We start from the raw sequence: 21,468 nt of genomic DNA, 5'->3' as shown, positions 1-21,468 counted from the left end.
TCGGACGAATACATACAGTATGGGGGAGTTCTGGTCGAACACCATCGACGACGCGATGTGGAGATTGACGAATGAGAAGACCAATCTATGGCATATCAAACGCAGAAAGTGGCGATGGATAGGTCAAACACTTAGAAAATCACCAGATGGCTTTACGAGAAGTCGGTTCTACGTTACCGAAACGACCCGGATTTACTATATATTCGGCTAAGGACTGTCACTTCAGCAGCACTCCCCGTACATGCATGGGAAATGCTTTTACTGCTACAACAACAGCAACGAGAATGGTATTGGATGGGAACCCGCAAGGGAGCAGAGATCGCGATCGGCCAAAAATTACTTGGAGAACAACAGCCCAGAACCGTGTACGATGCAAGAGTCTTGTCAAGGCCCTAAGCTCCCGAGCGGAGTGAGCAAGGATATAAAAACAAATATATAAATATAGTTTTTACAATTCTTTAGGGTGGCCGCCGTAGCCTAATGGGTTTGTGCGTGACTACCATTCGGAATGCAGAGAAAACGTAGGTTCGAGTCTCGGCGAAAGACCAAAATGAAGAAAACGTTTTTTCTAACAGCGGTCGCCCCTCGGCAGGCAATGTGTATTTCTGCCATGAAAAAGCGCCTCATAAAAACCATTTGCCCTTCGGAGTCGGCTTGAAACTGTAGGTTTCTCCATTTGTGGAGCAACATGGAGACGCACGACAGAAATAGAAGGAGAAGCTCGGCCAAACACCCAGTACGCGCGAATTATATATTATATACAGTCTGTGTCAGAAGAAAAGAACCGGTTTTTTTCTTGTAACTTCAAGATATATTTCGTTCTGCTTTTTGCTGCGTAATAGTCCCACTCAAGGGTTACACGTCGTCAGTGCTAACTCAGGTTAGCGTCGTTCGAAACTTTCCCGTAAACGCAACCAAGCAAAAATGGCTGAGAAGTACGCGAAGCATTTTGAGGCGGTATTTTTATGCACGCATTCAAAAAGGCCGAACTTATCTTACGCCGCGGCTGCAAAAGTAATTAAAAAATCAAAAAGTTTTGTTGTGATGTGAATCAATGGTATAGGGCGTACAAATATGTTGAAGACTTTTCCGAGCACCGCTTGAAGCGAGGGATGACAAAAAAGCAAGATAAAGTGATCGTCAAACTTTTTAAGCGGGACTCTTCTTTGTAACTGCGCCAAGCACGATTAGTTCTTGCTAAAAAGGGAATATATGTGAGCATCTACACCATCGAACGTCGACTGAATGAGGCGAACATATCCTACCGTCTCACAGCATCAAAACCACTGCACTCAGAAAAACACATTGAGAAACAACAAAACAAGAAAATGGTGTCACAGTATTGGATATGCCTTCCCAATCCCCAGACGCCAACACCATTGAAAATGTGTGGGGAACTACGCATCTTGCCGGAAGGCCAGTCCATGAAGTACGAGGGGCGCCTTATATATGTCGGGATTTGGCAACCCTGGTGTTGCAATCTGGCAACTGACAGCTGTATCGCAAAGTTTGACATTTTTTGGCTTTTACGTACTCAGAACGTTTTGAAATACCAGCGCTATTTGTGTTGTTGACAGTAACTTAAAAGATTCATCTCGGTCCAAAAATGGAATTAAATCGTGAACATTTTCGTGCGATTATTTTTTACAACTTTCGACGTGGATTAACTCAGCAACATTGCATGGATGAACTTAATTCATTTTTTAGCGATGAAGCTCCATCAAGGACCAGTGTTTATCGATGGTATGGTGAATTCAATCGTGGTCGTAATTCACTCCAAGACGAATTTCGTGAAGGTCGTCCAAAATCAGTTGTTGTTCCGAAAACCATTGAAGCTGTGCGCGAACTGATATTGCAAGATCGGCATGTGACCTATCGTGAGATTGAGACAATCTTAGGCATTAGTGGGACCAGCATACATTCAATATTGCATAAACATTTGACTGTCAAAAAAATTTGTTCGCGTTGGATCCCACACAATTTGTCAATCGCTCAAAAAAAGGCTCGTGTCGATTGATCGAAGGAAATGCTCAAAATATACGATCGCGGGGCTTCGAAACACGTCTATGACATCGTGACAGGTGATGAATCATAGATTTACGCGTATGAGCCCGAAAGTAAACAGCAGTCGACTGTATGGGTGTTTCAAGATGAGCCAAATCCAACAAAAGTTGTTCGCGCATGAAGCACTTCCAAGCAAATGGTCGCTTGTTTTTTCGGAAAAACTGGACATGTCGCAACCGTACCACTAGAACAACGCAGAACAGTAAATTCTGAGTGGTACACAACCATTTGTTTACCAGTTGTCTTCCAAGAAATTTGGGAAACCAATCGCCAAAGACGGATCACTCTTCACCAGGACAATGCGAGCTCTCACACATCGGCTCAAACAACTGTATTTTTGAGCACCTAAAACATCGAATTAATGGGTCATCCGCCGTATAGTCCTGACTTGGCACCGAATGACTTCTTTTTATTTCCGTACGTAAAAAACAAACTGAGAGGTCAACGTTTTTCGACACCTGAAGAGGCGGTTGCGGCATTCAGAATGCATGTTTTGGAGGTACCTCATTCAGAGTGGCAAAACTGCTTCGACAATTGGTTTAAACGCATGGAAAAGTGTATAGATCTTCAGGGAGAATATTTTGAAGAACAAAAAAGTGATTTTCGATGATTAAAATTTGTTTTTGTTCTCTAATCCCGACATATAAAAGTCATGAATAAAGGATTGTTACTAGTTTCTGCTCAGGGAACCTGATAAAGACGAAGCCTTCTTAATGACCGTCCTTGGTGCGGAGTTAAGGAAGACAGATCAGTTTGGACAGCTAATACTAATATCTACGCTTGCTAATATTTTCTGGACGTCTGGCCGAGCTACTCTTCCTATTTGTGGTGTGCGTTTTGCTGGGATCTACAGCTTTATGCAGTGTCAGAAGGGCAGATGGTATTTTATGTGGAGCTTTTTCATGGCAGTAATACACCCAGAGGCCGCCGTAGCCGAATGGGTTGGTGTGTGATTACCATTCGGAATTCACAGAGAGGTCGTTGGTTCGAATCTCGGTGAAAGCAAAATTAATAAAAACATTTTTCTAATAGCGGTCGCCCCTCGGCAGGCAATGGCAAACCTCTGAGTTTATTTCTGCCATGAAAAAGCTCCTCATAAAAATATCTGCCGTTCGGAGTCGGCTTGAAACTGTAGGCCCCTCCATTTGTGAAACAACATCAACACGCACACCACAAATAGGAGGAGGAGCACGGCCAAACACCTAACAGAAGTGTACGCGCCAATTATTTATTTTTTTTAATACACCCAGAGGTTTTTTTTATTATTATTTTTTAAATTAGAAAAACTGTTTCCATCATTTAGTATTACACATCCGTAGTTTCGAACTCGGTTACTAATTCAATTATTTTTATTAAATTCTTAAATGCATCCATCGAAAAGCAGCGAGTTTGCCATTAACTGCTTCCACTTAGCGTCGCATATGCGTAATCAATTATTTTCTTACTCTTCTCTCAATTTGAAAGCGATTTTTCTGTTTTTCTGCAAATGTCCTCACAGCCTTGCATGCCATGCACGCATTTCGGTATGCCTGACTATTTGCACGCGTATGCTTGTGTGCATATAATACTTGATATGCTGACCCAGAAGCAAAGTTTTAATTGTATCACACGTTAACATGTTGTTAACACCAATGAAATGTTGTTGTCTGAATGTTAACGAATATCACCGTAGCACTCGGCTGCTGTTGTTGGTATTTCTGTGCGTCCATTGGTATGTACTTATGCAAATAATTTGTTTCAATTTACGCTCTTAACTTGGAGAGAAAAATTAAAATAAAGTTTTTGTGGACAAAAATTTCGCACAAGCAAAATAAAGCAGAAGAATATAGATAATATATAAAACACACGCACACACATTTAGCTGGCGAACAGCAGCGTTCCTCACATAAAAATGCCGAATTAAGTTGAAGTGAGTGCGTGCAGAAGTTGCAGTTTATGGTGGTATATCTTTGTTATACGGTGTATGTTTGTATGTATTAAGCATATTCATAGGTGTGTGTATATGTGAATGCATGCAATAGATTCGAATAAAAGCGTTCAAGTGCCTGCGTTTGGCGTAAAAATCGATGTGCGCGCTTAAAATTCCAAATAAGTTTCCGTACGTATCGGCATGAAAACTCAACGCCTCACAGTAGCATCTGTGCATATATATATGTGTATTATGTATGTATGTATGTATGTATGTATGTGTGTATGTATGTATATGTTTGCTTATGCCATGCATTTTCCATGCTTCCTCATCTGCCAGCATTCGACAGTTGTAGGAAAAAATGTTCTTCGGACTTTTACTTCTTCAATTACCAATGATGGTTTTGCTTTCTTGTTTTTCCTACATTTTTATTTTTCTATTTTTTACATTTTTTTGCTTGTCACTCATTTGCAGTGACATGGGAATTTTTTTTTTTTAATTTTTTTTTTTAATTTTCTGTTCTTAATTTTTTCATTCACTGCTTGTCATTCTTCTCCGATCTTTTTAATAAATATCTGCTTTCCATCCATCCTTACTACTGCCACTACCCAATTATAATTATTGTAGCATGCGATATTTCTCTCTCATCTTCATGTCAACTTATTCGCTGCCATTATTTGCTGCCTTTCTTCTTTCCTTCTCTCTGTGCACACTTCTCAGCCTCTTGTGTGCATTTTTATTCTCAATTATGCAAGTTGACAGTGGCAGGAAATTGTATTTCTTTCATAAGCAAATATGAGTATTTCCCACTTATGACCGACAGCAACAGAATCAAGTTGTGTGTGCGTGGCAACAAAGGACATCACATTTCGTTCTTTTGCGGCACACTGTTACGGCATTTTTTGCATTGCTTTCGTAATTCGGTTTTTAATTATCATTATTTTAATTTTTTTTTCTGTACTTTCAGATAACTTTTCACATAATCAATATATTGAGAATGAATAGTGTAATTGAAAAAGTAGGCTTATATGCCTGCCATTCAAATGAACGATAATGCTACCATGAGTTGAATTTTGCAGATTTTCATGGAATTTATTTAAGTACAATGAGGATTTAGAATTCAAGTCACTTTCAATGTAAATATGCTCGACCGAAATTTTTATTTAATTCCCTTAAATTTGTGGAGGTTATGTGCTCGACTTCTACTTCGGAAAATAGAAAAATTGCTTTACAGACTCTTTCAATTTTTAACATATTTTTATTTTTAACTTTAATTATCGCAAAATTTTTTTTTTGTATAATTGTTTGAATGAGCTCGAATAGCAAAAACTATGGGCTTACATATGTGCATGGGGATTTAGATACTTTCATACTGTGGGTTGGTGCGCGACCACCATTCCGAAGAGCACAGATTCGAAACCCCGGATACGAAACTCCAATTTATAGAAAAGCGGTCACTCACCGGCAGATAATAGCAACCTCCGAATGTATTTCTGCCAAGAAAAAGCATCATTGAATAGTTAAAAAAATGTCCTTTCCAAAAGAAATTTTTTTAAATCAACTTTCAAATAGTGAAAAACAACTTTTAATTAAATTTAAACAGTTCCCGTCGAAGGAAATTCTTTTAGAAATATTTCAATTTATACCGATCGTTAATTAATCGCATTTCGCTGAAAATTTCCGCCATAATAAAAATTTCCCCTACAAGGGAAATTTTTTTAAATCCATTAAGCTGTGATTTTTTTTATTTTAATAGCTGGAAAGAACAAAAATATTAGTCTGAAAACTTTTTATTCCAAATTAATCAAAAATTTCTTTTCCTTTCAATAGTAAATTTTGAGAATGTCCTAGATTCAAAAATACCATATATGATATATTTAGAGTGAGCATCTTTGAACAGATTCTACTGAGTTTGACTGATAATTACCCCGAAAATAAAAATTAGTTTTCCGAGGGAAATTTTTTAATTCCATTATTTATTTTATTTCTGAATATTAATAGATGAAAAATACAAACAACTTTTTATTCAAGTCAAATTGAAAAATTATTTTTCTTTCAATAACAAACATAAGGATAAGCATATAATATCCTAGATCCAAAAATCCCATACCTCGCTTTATTTGGAGCATCTTTGGACAGAAAATAACAATTGAAAAATAATTTTTCTTTCAATAACAAACTTTGTGCATATCCTAGATCCAAAAATCCCATACTTCGCTTTATTTGAGCATCTTTGGACAGAAAATAAAAATTTCCTTTCCGAGGGAAATTTTTTAATTCCATTATTTCTTCAATTTCTTAATATTAATAGATACAAAATACAAAAGTAGTAAGCCAATAACTTTTTATTTAAATTAAATTAAAAATATATATTTTTTTTCAATAATAAATTTTGTGAATATCCTAGATTCCAAAATACCATATTTGAATTCATATTGAGGATCCTTGAACAGAGTCTACTGAGTTTGGCCGGTAATTACCATGAAAATAAAAATTTCCTTTCCAAGGGAAATTTTTTAATGCCATTATTTAAATGCAAAACACAAATTTAGTAAACAAACAACTTTTTATTCAAATTAAATTAAAAATTATTATTATTTTTTTTCAATAAGAAATTTTGGGGACATCTTAGATTCAAAAATACTATGTTTCAATTTATATTAAGGGGCTTTGAACATAGTCTATTGAATTTTGCCGATACTTAGCGCAAAAATTAATATTTCCTTTTCGAGGGAAATTTTTTAACTCCATGATTTTTTTATTTCTTAATGTTAATAGATAAATAATAAAGTCTTAGGCACACAACTTTTTATTCAAGTCCAATTAAAAAATTAATTTGCTTTCAATTATAAAATGTATTGAATATACTGAATTCAAAAAACAAACGGAAAAAGGCTGAATGTAAAGCCAGAAATTTTCAGCTTAAGATAAAAGCTTTCATAGGTTACATAAGATTATAATTGTATTATTTTATGTTCATAATTTGGAAATATTCAAAATTTCCCATTGAGGGAAATTCTTTTACACGCATTTTAATTTAAATTGAGCATCTTGCAGGTAATTATAACGAGTTTTACTGAAAATTTGCTCAAGAAGAAAAATTTCCCTTCGAGGGAACTTTTTTATATTAATTAGTTTTAAGGGCTAATATGTGTTTGTATCTCACAGTGAATAAATATAGTGACTTCCCAGAGTTTCGTTGAAAATATACTCAGAAATATATAAAATAATAATAGGACTATGAATAAGTTCGTGCGGTTTTTTTTCGAAATTTGAAACTTTATTGACGTAAAATGGTTACAAATTTAATATTCAAAATATTGTCCATCGCTTACTACTACTTTTTCCCATCTTTCTGGCAATTCACGGATTCCCTTTGTGAAAAATTCGGTCGGTTTTGCCGCAATCCACGAATCGATCCATTTTTTGACTTCATCGTAATTACGGAAGTGCTGGTCAGCCAGGCCATGTTGCATCGATCGGAAGAGATAGTAATCGGATGGCGCAAGGTCTGGACTATACGGCGGGTGGGGTAGGACATCCCATTTGAGCGTTTCTAAGTATGTTTTGACCACTTGTGCAACATGTGGCCGAGCATTGTCATGTTGCAAAATAACTTTGTCGTGTCTATCGGCGTATTGCGGCCGTTTTTCTCGCAGTGCTCGGCTCAAACGCATCAATTGTCGTCGGTAGACATCCCCCGTAATCGTTTCATTCGGTTTCAGTAGCTCATAATACACAACACCCAGCTGGTCCCACCAGATACACAGCATAACCTTCAGGCCATGAATATTCTGCGCCGACGTCGATGTTGAAGCATGGCCAGGGTATCCATACGTTGCCCGACGTTTTGGATTGTCGTAATGGACCCACTTTTCATCGCCAGTCACAATTCGATGCAAAAAACCCTTTCTTTTGTGCCGTTGAAGCAGTTGTTCGCATGCCATAAAACGGCGTTCAACGTCTCTTGGCTTCAATTCATACGGCACCCAATGGCCTACCTTTCGGATCATTCCCATGGCTTTTAAACGTTTGGAAATGGTTGATTGATCAACTCCCAAAGTTTTTGCAACCTCTTCTTGCGTTTGAGCCGGATCTTGATCGAGCAATTCCTCCAATTCGGTATCCATGAACTTTGGCGGCGCACCCTCGCGTTCTTCGTCTTCCAAGCCAAAATCACCACTTTTAAAGCGTGCAAACCACTTCTGGCACGTTCGCTCAGATAGAGCATGCTCACCATAAACTTCCACCAAGATACGATGACTTTCGGCTGCTTTTTTCTTCATATTAAAATAATGAAGAAGAATTCCCCGCAAAAACACATTATTTGGCACGAAATTCGACATTTTCAAGTGTGGTAAAAATATTGTTGTTTACGCTTCAAATAAAAAACTTATACTGACGTTTGTGCCTTACGACAGTAGCTCTCCAATGAATGTTTGGAAATGTGGATCGATGGAATAATAATCAAGTTACGCCATCTGTTGTAAAACCGAAACGAACTTATTCATAGTCCTATTAATTTTTACGCTCGCTTCTGTAAAAGAGTAGTATAAAATTTGTTTGGAGCAAATTCGTTTCAAATTAAACAAACATATGTATACATAATTTATATGCATCTAAGTAAATTTCCATTGCGAGGGTTTCTTCTTTCAAAAATATGAGTCTTTAGAAATTTTTTAAAATCAAAGCGCATTTGGTAACGCTGGAGACTTGAGAATGGTTTGAAATTGGTTCTCTAATCAACTTCAAATATTATATATCGAATACTATATCGAATTCATGAAATATACGAATATTTGTGAAACATATAATAGGTCTATTAATTTTTACGCTCGCTTCTGTAAAAGAGTAGTATAAAATTTGTTTGGAGCAAATTCGTTTCAAATTAAACAAACATATGTATACATAATTTATATGCATCTAAGTAAATTTCCATTGCGAGGGTTTCTTCTTTCAAAAATATGAGTCTTTAGAAATTTTTTAAAATCAAAGCGCATTTGGTAACGCTGGAGACTTGAGAATGGTTTGAAATTGGTTCTCTAATCAACTTCAAATATTATATATCGAATACTATATCGAATTCATGAAATATACGAATATTTGTGAAACATATATTTCATATTTATTTTCCAGTTTTGTACCCTTAAACATGTTCATTTTAATTATTAGTATTACGCAAGAACATATAAGAATAATAAAGTAATTTTTGAGTCTGGATAATTTAATAGATTTTCTTTGAAATGTAAACTAGAAATGTAATATAATTGAAATGAACCTTAAATCTAATTCAAATTCCAGATGCAAAATTAATTTTAAATTTTCAATATTCAAAATATTTGATATCAAATTAAAAAAACCAAATTTCATACATTTGAGCCTGTTTACTAGAATGCCATATAACGAGAAGCTTCTTATAAAAAGCAATAGAAAACTGTCTTCTGCATTTACATTAAAAGTTAAAAAAAAGTTTAAGTGGGGGCTAATTCAAGTAATATGTAAAACCATCATCCTTACATAACAGTTAAAATGACCTAAATTTCCAACGTATTCCCTCGAAATTTTAGTGATGTAGCAATAATTCAAATGCCAACAATGCTAGCGGCATTTTAGGCGTTCTCACCACTCAGCTATGTCACTTGTGCCACTCAACTCAGAGCCACTGGCGGTAAGCAATATAGCACTGTTACCGCCTGCCAGCCAGCCTGTCACCGGCACTGACATTGATGATGATGTATTTCCGCTGCCCCTTCAACGCCTCCTCGCAATGTATGCTTACATATCTGCTTCTTCTTTTTTGGCGTAAGAATGCGCGCTCATTCTCAACTTTTTTCAACGATTTATGCACAGTGCTAAGCTTTTTATTAAAGCAGTTGTGTGTGTATGCGAGCACGAATAATAAATGCTATCATTGTATTACGAAGATAGAAATGTTGAGAAAATCGAGATGAGCAGAAAGTTATTTAAAAAGTCCCTACGAATTTAAATTTGCAGAAGACACCATTGGCAGATACGAGTATGGTTATGGTTTAAGGGGATGTGATTGTACTTTTTAACGAATTTAATTTAATGCATGATCAAATATATCTCACACCACACAAGGCACGAACACGCATACACTCATGTCAGCATACAAATACATTTGATGTATTATATTAAAAAAAATGTCATGCACTCAACAGTCAATAACTCAATGATGGAAATCATGAGGTTGACAAACTCGTAGTAAACAATAACTAAATTTGCACCAAATTGCTTGCTTTTGGGGAAAAAAAATTTGCTTTTATTATTTTGTTCTATTTTAAGGAAAAACATTTGGAAGCTTGCCATTTTTTTAATTTAATTGAAAACCGAATTACACAAACAAAAAAGAAAAAAATAAAGAACTTATTTAAACTAATATAAAAATCAAAGTAAGCTCTTTAGCTGAATAGCCTCTCCATACGTTAGGTATAGGAATAACAAAATTGTATGGAAATTCCAAAAATACTCCAATTTATAACTTAGTATTCGTTTTTTACTAGAAGCCCTCTTATAACAGAAACTTGATGGTGTGACACATATGCGATAATATTTCTTAAATTCAATGTCGCCAGTAGACTGAGGACAAAGAAATTATAGACATTATGAAACAGTCAAAATACTTGTTTAAGAATTGGATTGGAAAAAGCAAAAGAAAAAAGGAAAAATTAAAGGGTAAAATGTGGATTCGTTTAGCGCTCCTAAGTTTTCGGTAAGTTGAGCATTCCATCTCGTTTAGCAATAAATTTTGTTTCTGTAAAGTTCAATAACACTAATAAGAGTAATAAAAATGGTAATAATAAATGAAAAGATCACTAAAACAGGAAAACTTAAGCATCTGCATTTAACGAAAATATGAAATTTTCAGAACACTTGCACTGCACATTAAAGTTTTGAACCACTTCGCCAATACCAAGAACTGGTTTTAGACTGGCAAATCGCCAACCACTTGGTGTACACCAGTAGACCCAGCTCAATTTACTCGCAATGCTCTCGATACAGGTATTTAATATTTTCATGGCTTGAGCAGTAGGCCATTATCACCGCAGCATTGCAAATACAGCGTTGCCCATGTTCGACGGACCCATCTGGCGACCCTGTATCTTTTGACAGAGACGGCAGATCGCTTAATGACATACCGCGTTGGAAGCGTCAGTTCAGTTCATTTACATTCAAAAACTACGAAAAAGTCACTGCTTGGTCAAGCTGTTACCGTCAATCAGGAGCGTTATCGCGATATGATAACCACTTTTGTGATGCCAATTATTCGTCGAAAGCGTATGAGTCAGTTCTGGTTTCAACAAGACGGCGCTCCACCACACACAGCTCGCACCACAATCGATTTTTTGAAGAAATTGTTTCCTCGTCGTTTGATGTCGAAAAATGGCGATTTTGACTGGCAACCGTAATCGCCCGATTTAACGCCACCTGACTTCTTCTTGTGGGAATATTTAAAATCAAAGGTTTATATTAATAAGCCAAAGACCATAGAAGAGCTCAAGAACAACATCCGTGAGGAAATAGCCGCTATTCCAGCCAAAATGTTAGCTAAAACTATGAAAAATGCTGCAAAACGGACACAATACGCCGTACAGGCTCAAGGCGGCCATTTGAGAGATGTCATATTCAAAAAGTGATGTCAACAAATCTACTTGAGCCAAATAAAATGATTATTATCGTCAACATCAAAAAAATTGTGTTTTTCTTTAATTAAAAAAAAAAAACACACATGGGTCCGTCGAATATGGGCAACCCTGTAGATATCAGAATAAAAACAGAGGGGCAATCGTCAGTTCCTTCGGATATAGCTAAGTACATATGTATAGGGGAACAGTCGACACCTCAGCATTGCACTTTTTTCGTCTTTCATCAGTCTCTTTGGAAATAGCAAAGTACATATAGAGAGGCAATCGCCACCTCTGCATTACACTTTGTCCACCTATGGAACTTGCAACGTAGGTGAAGGGGGACAGTCGCCACCTCTGTATTGCAATTTTTTTCGTCTTTCGTCAGTGCCTTCGGAAATAGCTAAATACATGAAAGAGGAAAAGCAAAGTAAAAGTACTTAAATTATGTATGTATATTCACATTTAATTTATTTTTTCTTTCTGTTCAAATAGTTTAAAAAACCTGTTCTTTTAGTTGGGCTATAATAAAAACACAAATCATTAATTGCACTTCTAGTCATAAAGCTGATGATATCACCCCGCCAAATAAAATTTTCTTCTTGGAATATTTTCGAAAAGGCATTGCGTATGGAAAATATTTTTACGACTTTTTTTTATTCGCCATACTCATTTTTTATCTCCTCAACTTTTTGGACTATAAAAGATATAATTTCTTCGTTATTGAAATTAATAAAATTAAAAAAAGCAACACATACCCCCGAACGGCATCCGCGTTGTATACGAAATTATAAAAGTCTTTTGCAACCGCACACTCTGAAGGTGCATGCTTCTTTTTCTGTGACTAAATATAACTGCAGTGGCAGAATGACAATAGGTTAGGTTAGGTTGGTATGGTTGCCCAAGGAATGAGCACACTTGGACGAAGAAAGATTCGTCCTTTGTGATACCATTATGAAGGAGGTGAGGTAAAAGGGGAAAGACCAATGGGATGCAGGGAGAGGGTGGGGAGAGATGGTACTGGAATGGTTAGGAGCGCGCGGATTACGAACGATGACTATGTTTGCGTCAACCTCTTTGTGCTGCTGATGAAATTCATCAGATTTTTAATGTCAGCGCCAGCGAAATCAGTAGGCGTGACAAAGAAGTAAGAGCCAAGATGCCTTAGCCCCGCCAAAGCAGGGCAGCTAAAGAGAAGGTGCTGAGATGATTCCACCTTATCCTCCATACATCCAGCGCAAAAAGGACTCGAGCTGATTCCAAGTCTCACAGCATGCATTCCTCGCGCATTGTGTCCTGTGAGAGAACCCACTAGATTAGAGAGCTGATATTTTGGCAGCATCAGAAGCTCGTCCGAGCGCATGAATTTTCATAAGCTATTTACTTGCATATATTGACTTTATCTATGATTTTTACTGAAATTTATTTCAACGCATTTTTGCATAGGCTTTTGCGAATCTTCATATTCAAGTTAATTTAATAGATGCATATATATAAGTACAAGTATTTACATTTGCAGTTGAGAAACCATTTGGAATTTTCGGAACATTCACTTTTAACATTTTATCAAATTTTTTGAAAGTAAAAACAAGAACATTATTTCATGTTTTCAAAAGCATTTCTCACTGACTTATTGATCGGCTTTATGCATGATTTTTACTCAAAGTTATTTCTATCGACGCAATATTTATATATTGCAAGTTGCATTGAAATTTTATTCCAGAAATAAAAGACATTCACCATGCAAGTCTATACAAGAAAGTACTTGCCCAATTTGGAACGAAACATTTTATTTAGTACTAACATTGTGTTTTGCGTTGAAAAATTGTTAAAGGAACAAAATGGAATTTACGAAACGCTTGCGGAATTTTCGAAACACAATGCTAATTCAATCCAAAAGTAATTATGTACTACAAAAAATGTTAAGTAAAGAATGAAATTTTCAAAATCTTGGCATTTTCATGATTTGGCAAATTTGGAACGAAACAATTGGTTTATTGCTAAAGTTGTGTTTTTCGTTGAAAAATTGTTAAAGGAACAAAATGGAATTTACGAAACACTTGCGGAATTTTCGAAACACAATGCTACTTCAATCATAACCTAATCATATAATACAAAAAATGCAAAAGGAAAACTGAAATTTTCAAAATTATTGTATTTCCATGATTTCAATGATAAAAATATTGCTAGGATTGTGCTGGATTTCCTATTATGAAGCTCTATTTATGCCAAAGTGCATTACTTTAAGGGGTTATACGCAGTTATGAAGCAAATAAAAGACGGGTTGTCAAGGATTTATCCTGAAGAAACTTCAGAATATTTTAATTTGAAAATTTTTGGCGGTTATAAAAGCATCCTTCAAGAACGTAACAAAATTTTTTATTTATGAAAATGTTGATTATAGAGCGCGCTGCAGGCGATTTCTGGAACCTCCTTTAAAAAAAGACGATTTACGGTGTACATCGTAACTCAGGATTGGATTATCTGAAATCAAAAAACCAAACAAATTTTGTTAATATATTAGATTATCTAGTAATTAATCGTTCGGCTAATCAAAATAGTGAATTTTCACAAAATGGCAGCTTTTAAAAGAAATGATTTCGATTTTTACGTTAAAATTTGGCCGTAAATTGATTATAAAATGGAAAATAAGTATCAGATTTACAAAAGGAACGATTAATTACTAGAAAATGTATCTTTAAAGATTGAGTTAAAACGGTTGACCGATCAAACAAGCCGTTTTCGAGATATCGTGTACACCGACTTGAAAAATGCCGTTTTGAAAAAAAAACACTTAAAGTTTCAATACCTACCTTAAAACGTGCCGAGGCATCTCTACATATTTAGGTATAACTCCGAAAGTATTGCTTAAATCTACTTCAAATTTCGTGCGTATACTTTTGAATATATGTACATTACAAAAATGCAATAAAAAAATCGATTTTTTTGAAAGTCATAACTGCGTAACCCCTTAAAGATACATTTTCTTAAAAAAAAATTGGAATACAAAAATTTCAATAAAAAAAATTAATGCTAGAAATGCGCTGCATTCTCTATTATTCCAAATACTCAATACACCGTTCAATCGCATTAAACTACTAGTGGCCTGTTTATATTGCCGCAAATTTTATAAATTCTACATTTGATTTGGAGCAGCATTGATCCACAGCCACACAAATGTCAAATATGAAAAACAAATGTCAAAATGCCAACAAACATTCCTAAATACCGACGAATTGATTTCGTGCTCTCAAATAAACGCTTCACGTGTATGTGGTGGAATAGCCGCATATCATACAAATTTCCAATTTTATTACTGTTTTAGCAGAAATTAATGTCTAATCCCATACCGCAAAATCCTTTGCGGAAATCCTTTAATTTATTAAATTTCCTCTCAACAAACGGGGATTCGATTAAATTTGTTATTTGTTTCACGTTATGCATTTTTGGTTTTTGTTTTTTTTACTTTTGAACGGTGCTTGTTGCTGTTGCTGCTACACAAATAATTTCCCCAGCGTGTAAATTCTTCATTTATAAACAGAGCAGAAAAAGGAAATTTGTTTTATTTGTATGTAACTAAATTTACTATGAGTTAATATAATTTTATACTGTTATATCTATGTAAATAGTTGTAGGAAATATAAAATATTTTATTCAATTTTATTTTTTCTCTCTTTTCTTTCCACACTTCGCCTGCTCGCTCTCCCTCGCCACCTCGTTATCGGTGCATGGCTTTTCATGGCTGTCTGTATAATTTCCGTTTGGCTGGCGTAAATATTGACGACATGCACCGCTGATATCGACCAACCAACCAACCAACGAACCGGCAATGATGTCGCTGCCAACGCTGATAATCTTGATGATGCCGATGATGGCAATAATGACACCGCCAACAAACCTCTTCACCATCGCCAATGCACCAAACAACAACACACAACCAATATTAACAAATTCTCTTCATCTACTTACATGCCCGTGCATCCTTCTGTTTGTGTGACTGTTTGTGTATGCATTTGAATTTGTTGTGACAGGTGTCCCTTCACAGCCTAGTAATTTCCGGGCCACCGATATCGGCGAGACCGCAGTCACATTGCAATGGTCAAAACCGACACATTCCAGTGAGAATATCGTACACTACGAACTATACTGGAATGACACATATGCAAATCAGGATCATCACAAGTGAGTATAACGAATAAATGCACGAATGCACATGAATACGTATCCACATACATAAAGGATATTGGCACTAATAACTGCATATACGAGTATGTATACATATGTAGGTATGCGTAGCAACAAAATTGCACACACTCGATTACCCTATCTAACAACATACTGATAGAATAGATATTTGGCACGTGCATATTGATTTCAATTTGCCCATTTTTGTTACTCCACGTGTGTATATTTAGGATGCGCATACATACCTATGTATGTACGAGCATTTCCACGTAGTAATTGTTGATTGAAATCTTGGCAATAAATTGAAACATGTGTGCATTATTGATAAAATCAGCTGTCATTCGCTACTAATGTGCAGGAAAGAGGTAATAAATGTAAATGAAATGTGAATAGTAGGTGTAGGGGAAAGTCTCTTTAAAATAAAGAAATGTTAATGAAAAGAAAGCTAAAAATTTGTTTAAGAAAAAATATAAAAATAGACGAAAATGTTGGCTAAAAGAAAAATAAATAACAACAAGTATTCAACTTGGGAAACTTTTACCATCGGCGGAAAAAATTAAAAAGAAATTGTGCGTCAACCTCAAAAATTGCTCCAAAATTTTGATGAGTTTATTATTAGTCAAAGAAAATTGAGTGAGTAAACTTAAAAAAACTCCAAAATTATGATGAATGCATTATTAGCAAAAATTTCAAAATGTCTATATACCCAGTACAGTTTTTTCAAAAGTGCATAAAATTTCCCTCCAAAGGGAAACTAGGAAAATTGCATACAATTAATAACTGAATGAATTTTACAAAAATTTTAAAACAGATATTTAGCAAAAATTTCCCAAAGCAGAAAGTACTTCCTACTACAGGGAAAATTAAGGCAAATAGCGAATAAAAAGTGATAAATTCATTATTACTACAAATTTCAAAGTTAAATTAAGGATTAAAATGAAATTTCCTGTGAATAAAAAAATATCCCTTTTGAGGGAAATTGAATAAAATGCAGGTGCCAGTTATTGAAAGCTATTTAGCTTATTTGAAGGACCAAATATTAAACATGAGTAAAAAATATCCAAATGTACGAATAACCAGTATCCTTTGTCCAGAAATAAACACTAATTGAAAATGTGGAAATTTGTGTGCAATCGATAATTAAATGATATTTTGAAAACAAGGAATAGATATTTAGTGAGAACTTTACGACGTAAAGAAAGACTTTTCCCAAGGGAAATTTAAGGAAATTGTGTACAAAATGTGGTAAACTTTATTTAAGTATAAATCTGAAAGTTAATAAATAATTGAAATAAAATTTCCCTTCGGAGGGAAATTTTTTACATTGTATAGAATACAGAATTTTTTGTTTAGTATAAATCTCAAAGTTAATAAATAATTAATACAAAATTTTCCATCAGAAAAATTTCCCCATAAGGGAAATTTTATAAAATATGTAGAAAGTATGTACAACATCATTTACATACATGCATACATATCTAACATAAACATATATGTATTTAAAATCAAATGCAAAGAGTCAATTAGCGCAAAATATGAGGCAAATTGTTGGCACAAATCAAGATAACTAAAAAAATTATGGAATCAACTTGGGAAAATTTTGTTGAAGGAGTCAATTTTAGAGATGGGCATACAAATCGGTAGTACTAATTACTACAAGATTATATTATATACAAGATTATATTATATGTACATATTGATATTAAAATGCGTAAAAATAAATCTGTTTGCATCAGGGAACAGTAAAGCTTTCCGAGTAGCTCGACCGAATGAAAAAAAATGTGTCCATTAGGTAGATCAAAAAATAGAGTATAGAGATATGTAAGTAGCTAAGCAAAGGTTTTAAATTTCAGAGGTTAGTAAGTGTAGCTGTAAAATAAAAGCAATATTTTCGTTTGAGTAAAAGATTTGTTCTTTAAAAAGTGCTGCTTTAGTACAAAAAATATATATAAAATCTCCAAAAAAAAAATGCCAAAAAGGAAATTTTGAATAGGAAATTCCCCCAAGGGAAATTTTGAATATATTTATTAATTTCAGCAAAATATGTGTGCTCGTAAAGTACACTAGTAAAAGAAATGTTGAAAAGTGAAAGAATTGATTAAATTTCTTCCACAGCTTGAGAATAGTATAGTATACCTTAAAAATTGCCTTTGTAGGGACGTGATTTGTTAAAGTTTTGCTTAAAATGAAAAATTTGCTCTTTAAATAGCTTAACCAAATGCTGCTTTAGCGCGAAAAGTATATAAAAACTCTCCCATAAAAGGAATTTCGAATATATTTACTAATTTCAAAAACAAATAAGTGTATTCGTCCAGCAGCACGTGAAATGCACCAATGGCAGCTAAACAAATAAAATTTCCCTACGGAGGGAAATTTTTTATATTGCATAATAGTGAAATATACTGGTAAAACAAATGTTGAAAAGTAAAATAATGATAAATTTGAAAGCTAAGAAAAAGCTATGTATATGCATAACCTAAATTTCTTGCACAGCTTGAAAAGTGTATTAGGCCTTAAAACTTTCCTTCCTCTCTAATTTGCTTGAATGTTCCGCTGAGTGAAAGATTTTCTCTTTAAAATTTATAACCAAGTGGTGCTTTAGTACAATAAAATATATAAAATTACCCGAAGGAAAATTCTCAAAAGAGAAATTTTAAATACATTTGTTTATTTCAATAAAAGAAGTGTGTACGTAAAGCAGCACGCCAAATATAACAGTATTAACTAAAAAAACAATTTCCTATGGAGGGAATTTTTTGACATTGCTAAAAATATTAAAAAATTTCATAGAAAATATTTTTTCACGTAATAAAAGTTTTCTTACTAAAACATAAAATTTCCCTGCGGAGGGAAGTTTTTTGCATTGCTAAAAGTATTAAAAATGTTCACAGAAAATATGTTTTGGACGTTATAAAAGTTTTCCTACTAAAACATAAAATTTCCCTACGGAGGGAAATTTTTTACATTGCTAAAAATATTAAAAAAATTCATAGAAAATTTGTTTTTAACATAATAAAATTTTTTCTACTCAATTTTTGCATATCTATTTCAATAGATAGATAGGTTTGAACTGTGCAAATCAAAAATTCTAATTAATTTTCCCCAATCTTTCTAAGGCGCATTTCGAATACTGAATCCTATACGCTTGATGGTCTCTATCCTGATACCCTGTATTATATATGGTTGGCGGCGCGTTCACAGCGCGGCGAAGGTGCAACAACACCACCAATACCCGTCCGTACGAAACAATATGGTAAGTAGATTTCTCACAATTCCCACTAAATTATATAAAGAAGTAACAATAAAACCTGAAAAAAAAACATTTAAGCAAAATTATATTCCTTATCAGTATGCAATAAATTATGCAAACTAATAATATTTATGAACAACTACTAACTAATAAAAAAAAATATGCATACAAAAATTAATGTGTAAAAGAAAAGACTTGAGCTATAGTAGGCACATTCTCACACACTTATCCACGAAAGTTTTTCTCAATGAATATGTATGTAGAAACGAACATCGAACACACATTTTAGAACAAATTAGTCTAAGTAACTTAAAAATGCAAAAATATCTAAACAACTAAGCTCCCGTAGTGTAAAGATATTGTACGAGTATGAAACCCAATCCCATCCATAGATCTTTCCTTCCTGCATTAAAATAAACAAACAAAAAATGCTTAAGTACAAAGACCACTTAAGTTATAAACTAAAGCCTGCGTGGAAACTAAGGTAATCTCTAAAAAAAAAAATATTCTGTGTTATTTGAGTGTGCGAATTTTAGACGTGAGCAGTTTGTGTGTGTGTGAGTATGAATTGGAAAATTAAGAATTTTAATGCTGAGGAAACTCACTAAATTGTGTGTCACTGGACTTGAATGTGTGTTTGAATATTTTACTGAATGATTTTTTTCTTCTTAGTTAAAAATATTATTGTATAAAGACTTAATTTTAGTATTAGAATAATGGAAAATTGAGAAAATATTATTTTGATTATTTTATAAAATTATTTTTATTGTATGAGTGCATTTCTTTTAAGTTGTTAGCACTAGTTTTAAAAATAATTCAAGCACCATTTATCATATTAATATTTTTTCTATTTTATTTATTTTGTGTACTTACACTTATGTATACATATACATATATACATATACGTTTTCCTCTAACTCCTAGTGGAGCCTATGGCGGCACTACACTTAACTGTACAAATGCAGCAATAATCATAATCAAGCTTTTTAATTTGAACCTATACTTTATGCGTATTTGGTTTATATTTATATTTATATTTTGATACATACATATAAACATATCATAACATACAGATATACATATCATTATCATTTTAAACCTAAGACATTTTAGTATGCATATCAGCATAACAACATAAGCGCTACAAAAGTACCTACACCGCGCGCCAAAGCGATAGCTTCTCAACTTTCTGACCAGTGTTGACTATTTTTCTCTTTGTTTTGTAAATTTTCATTATTTTTTTATAAAACTAAAGCTCATTTTCTAGCAAAACCCATAAAATCCAAATTTAAAATTTTATACAAAATTGAAAAAAATTCCTAAATATTTCCATCACAATTCCTTAGTTTCTAACAATTATTTATTTATTATTTCTTTCAACTAACTAGAATTTCTAGAAAAATTTTAGGTATGTAGTTTTATAGCTTATTAAATTTTAGTATAACAAAATGCATTTTGAAGTTGCTGGAAAATCCCGTCGATTTTTTATAATTTTTTTCCTTCACGGCGTCGAGCGTTTTCTCCAATGTAACAAATGGGCGATACTGGTCAAAATGTTGATGTGTTATCGTTTGTCGCGTGCTTTATCTATACTTATACATAATTCATGCATACATATGCAATATTTGCGAAGCGATATTCTTTTCTCAAACTCAAATTCGTTACTTATTTTTCCGCCTGGTTAAAACTGTCGAGTAATTAGCTCTGGTGCATATCCCACTAAAACACTTCACTTACTTTTGTCATTGCATTTACATTTACATACATACGGGTTGCCCATATTCTACGGACCCATGTGTTTTTTGGGCCCATTCCAATCGACGAGGCTTGACCGCAGGCAACAATCTTTGCGTCAATTGAATCTTATACGGGAATAAATGCAAATCAATGCGTATAATTCGTTGTAAAGTGGTCCGAGCAATGCCCAACTGCTGAGGACGGCGATTTTAGGATGTCCTTGGCGCCGTCTCAACACTGGCCCGTACAAGAGCAATATTTTCATCCGATCACCTTGGTCGGTTTTGATTTGGCCTCTTTGCATTAGAAAGAGCATCACCATTTTAATGGTGTTCTTAGAAGGCGCACTTTTCACATTATTTAATTTTTTATACGCACGTTGAGTTTTCACAATTTACTTCTTTTGTTGAATGTAAATTTCAACAATTTGGGAGCGCTCGCTTGGCGTGTATTGTTCCATGGTAAAAATCTGCTTGGACTGACGCTTCCAACGCGGTATGTCATTAAGCGATCTGACGTCTCTGTCAAAAGATACAGGGGTGCCAGATGGGTCCGTCGAATATTAACAACCCTGTATAAAAAACCAAATAAACAGTTCACATGAGGGAAGTTAAGAAGTGCTTGAAGTAAATGGGCACGAAATTCTATTCCTTTTCGATAAGTAGATTCGAAGGATA

At 34.2% G+C, this 21,468-nt stretch overlaps 1 protein-coding gene across 3 annotated transcripts in view; it reads left to right on the top strand.

The window, feature by feature from the left end:
* Positions 1–21,468, top strand: part of LOC128865100 (tyrosine-protein phosphatase Lar) — a 271,747-nt gene that overhangs the window by 172,537 nt on the left and 77,742 nt on the right. For all 3 annotated transcript variants that reach the window (XM_054105073.1, XM_054105071.1, XM_054105072.1), the window contains 2 exons: positions 15,651–15,801; positions 18,921–19,057. In XM_054105073.1, the coding sequence (XP_053961048.1) occupies positions 15,651–15,801; positions 18,921–19,057 (288 nt within the window). The remainder of the gene's footprint in view (positions 1–15,650; positions 15,802–18,920; positions 19,058–21,468) is intronic.

This window comes from Anastrepha ludens, chromosome 5, assembly GCF_028408465.1.
Source record: "Anastrepha ludens isolate Willacy chromosome 5, idAnaLude1.1, whole genome shotgun sequence".
Lineage (NCBI taxonomy): Eukaryota > Metazoa > Arthropoda > Insecta > Diptera > Tephritidae > Anastrepha > Anastrepha ludens.
The sequence above is the reverse complement of the archived record's forward strand: the minus strand, read 5'-3'. Positions and strand labels throughout refer to the sequence as shown.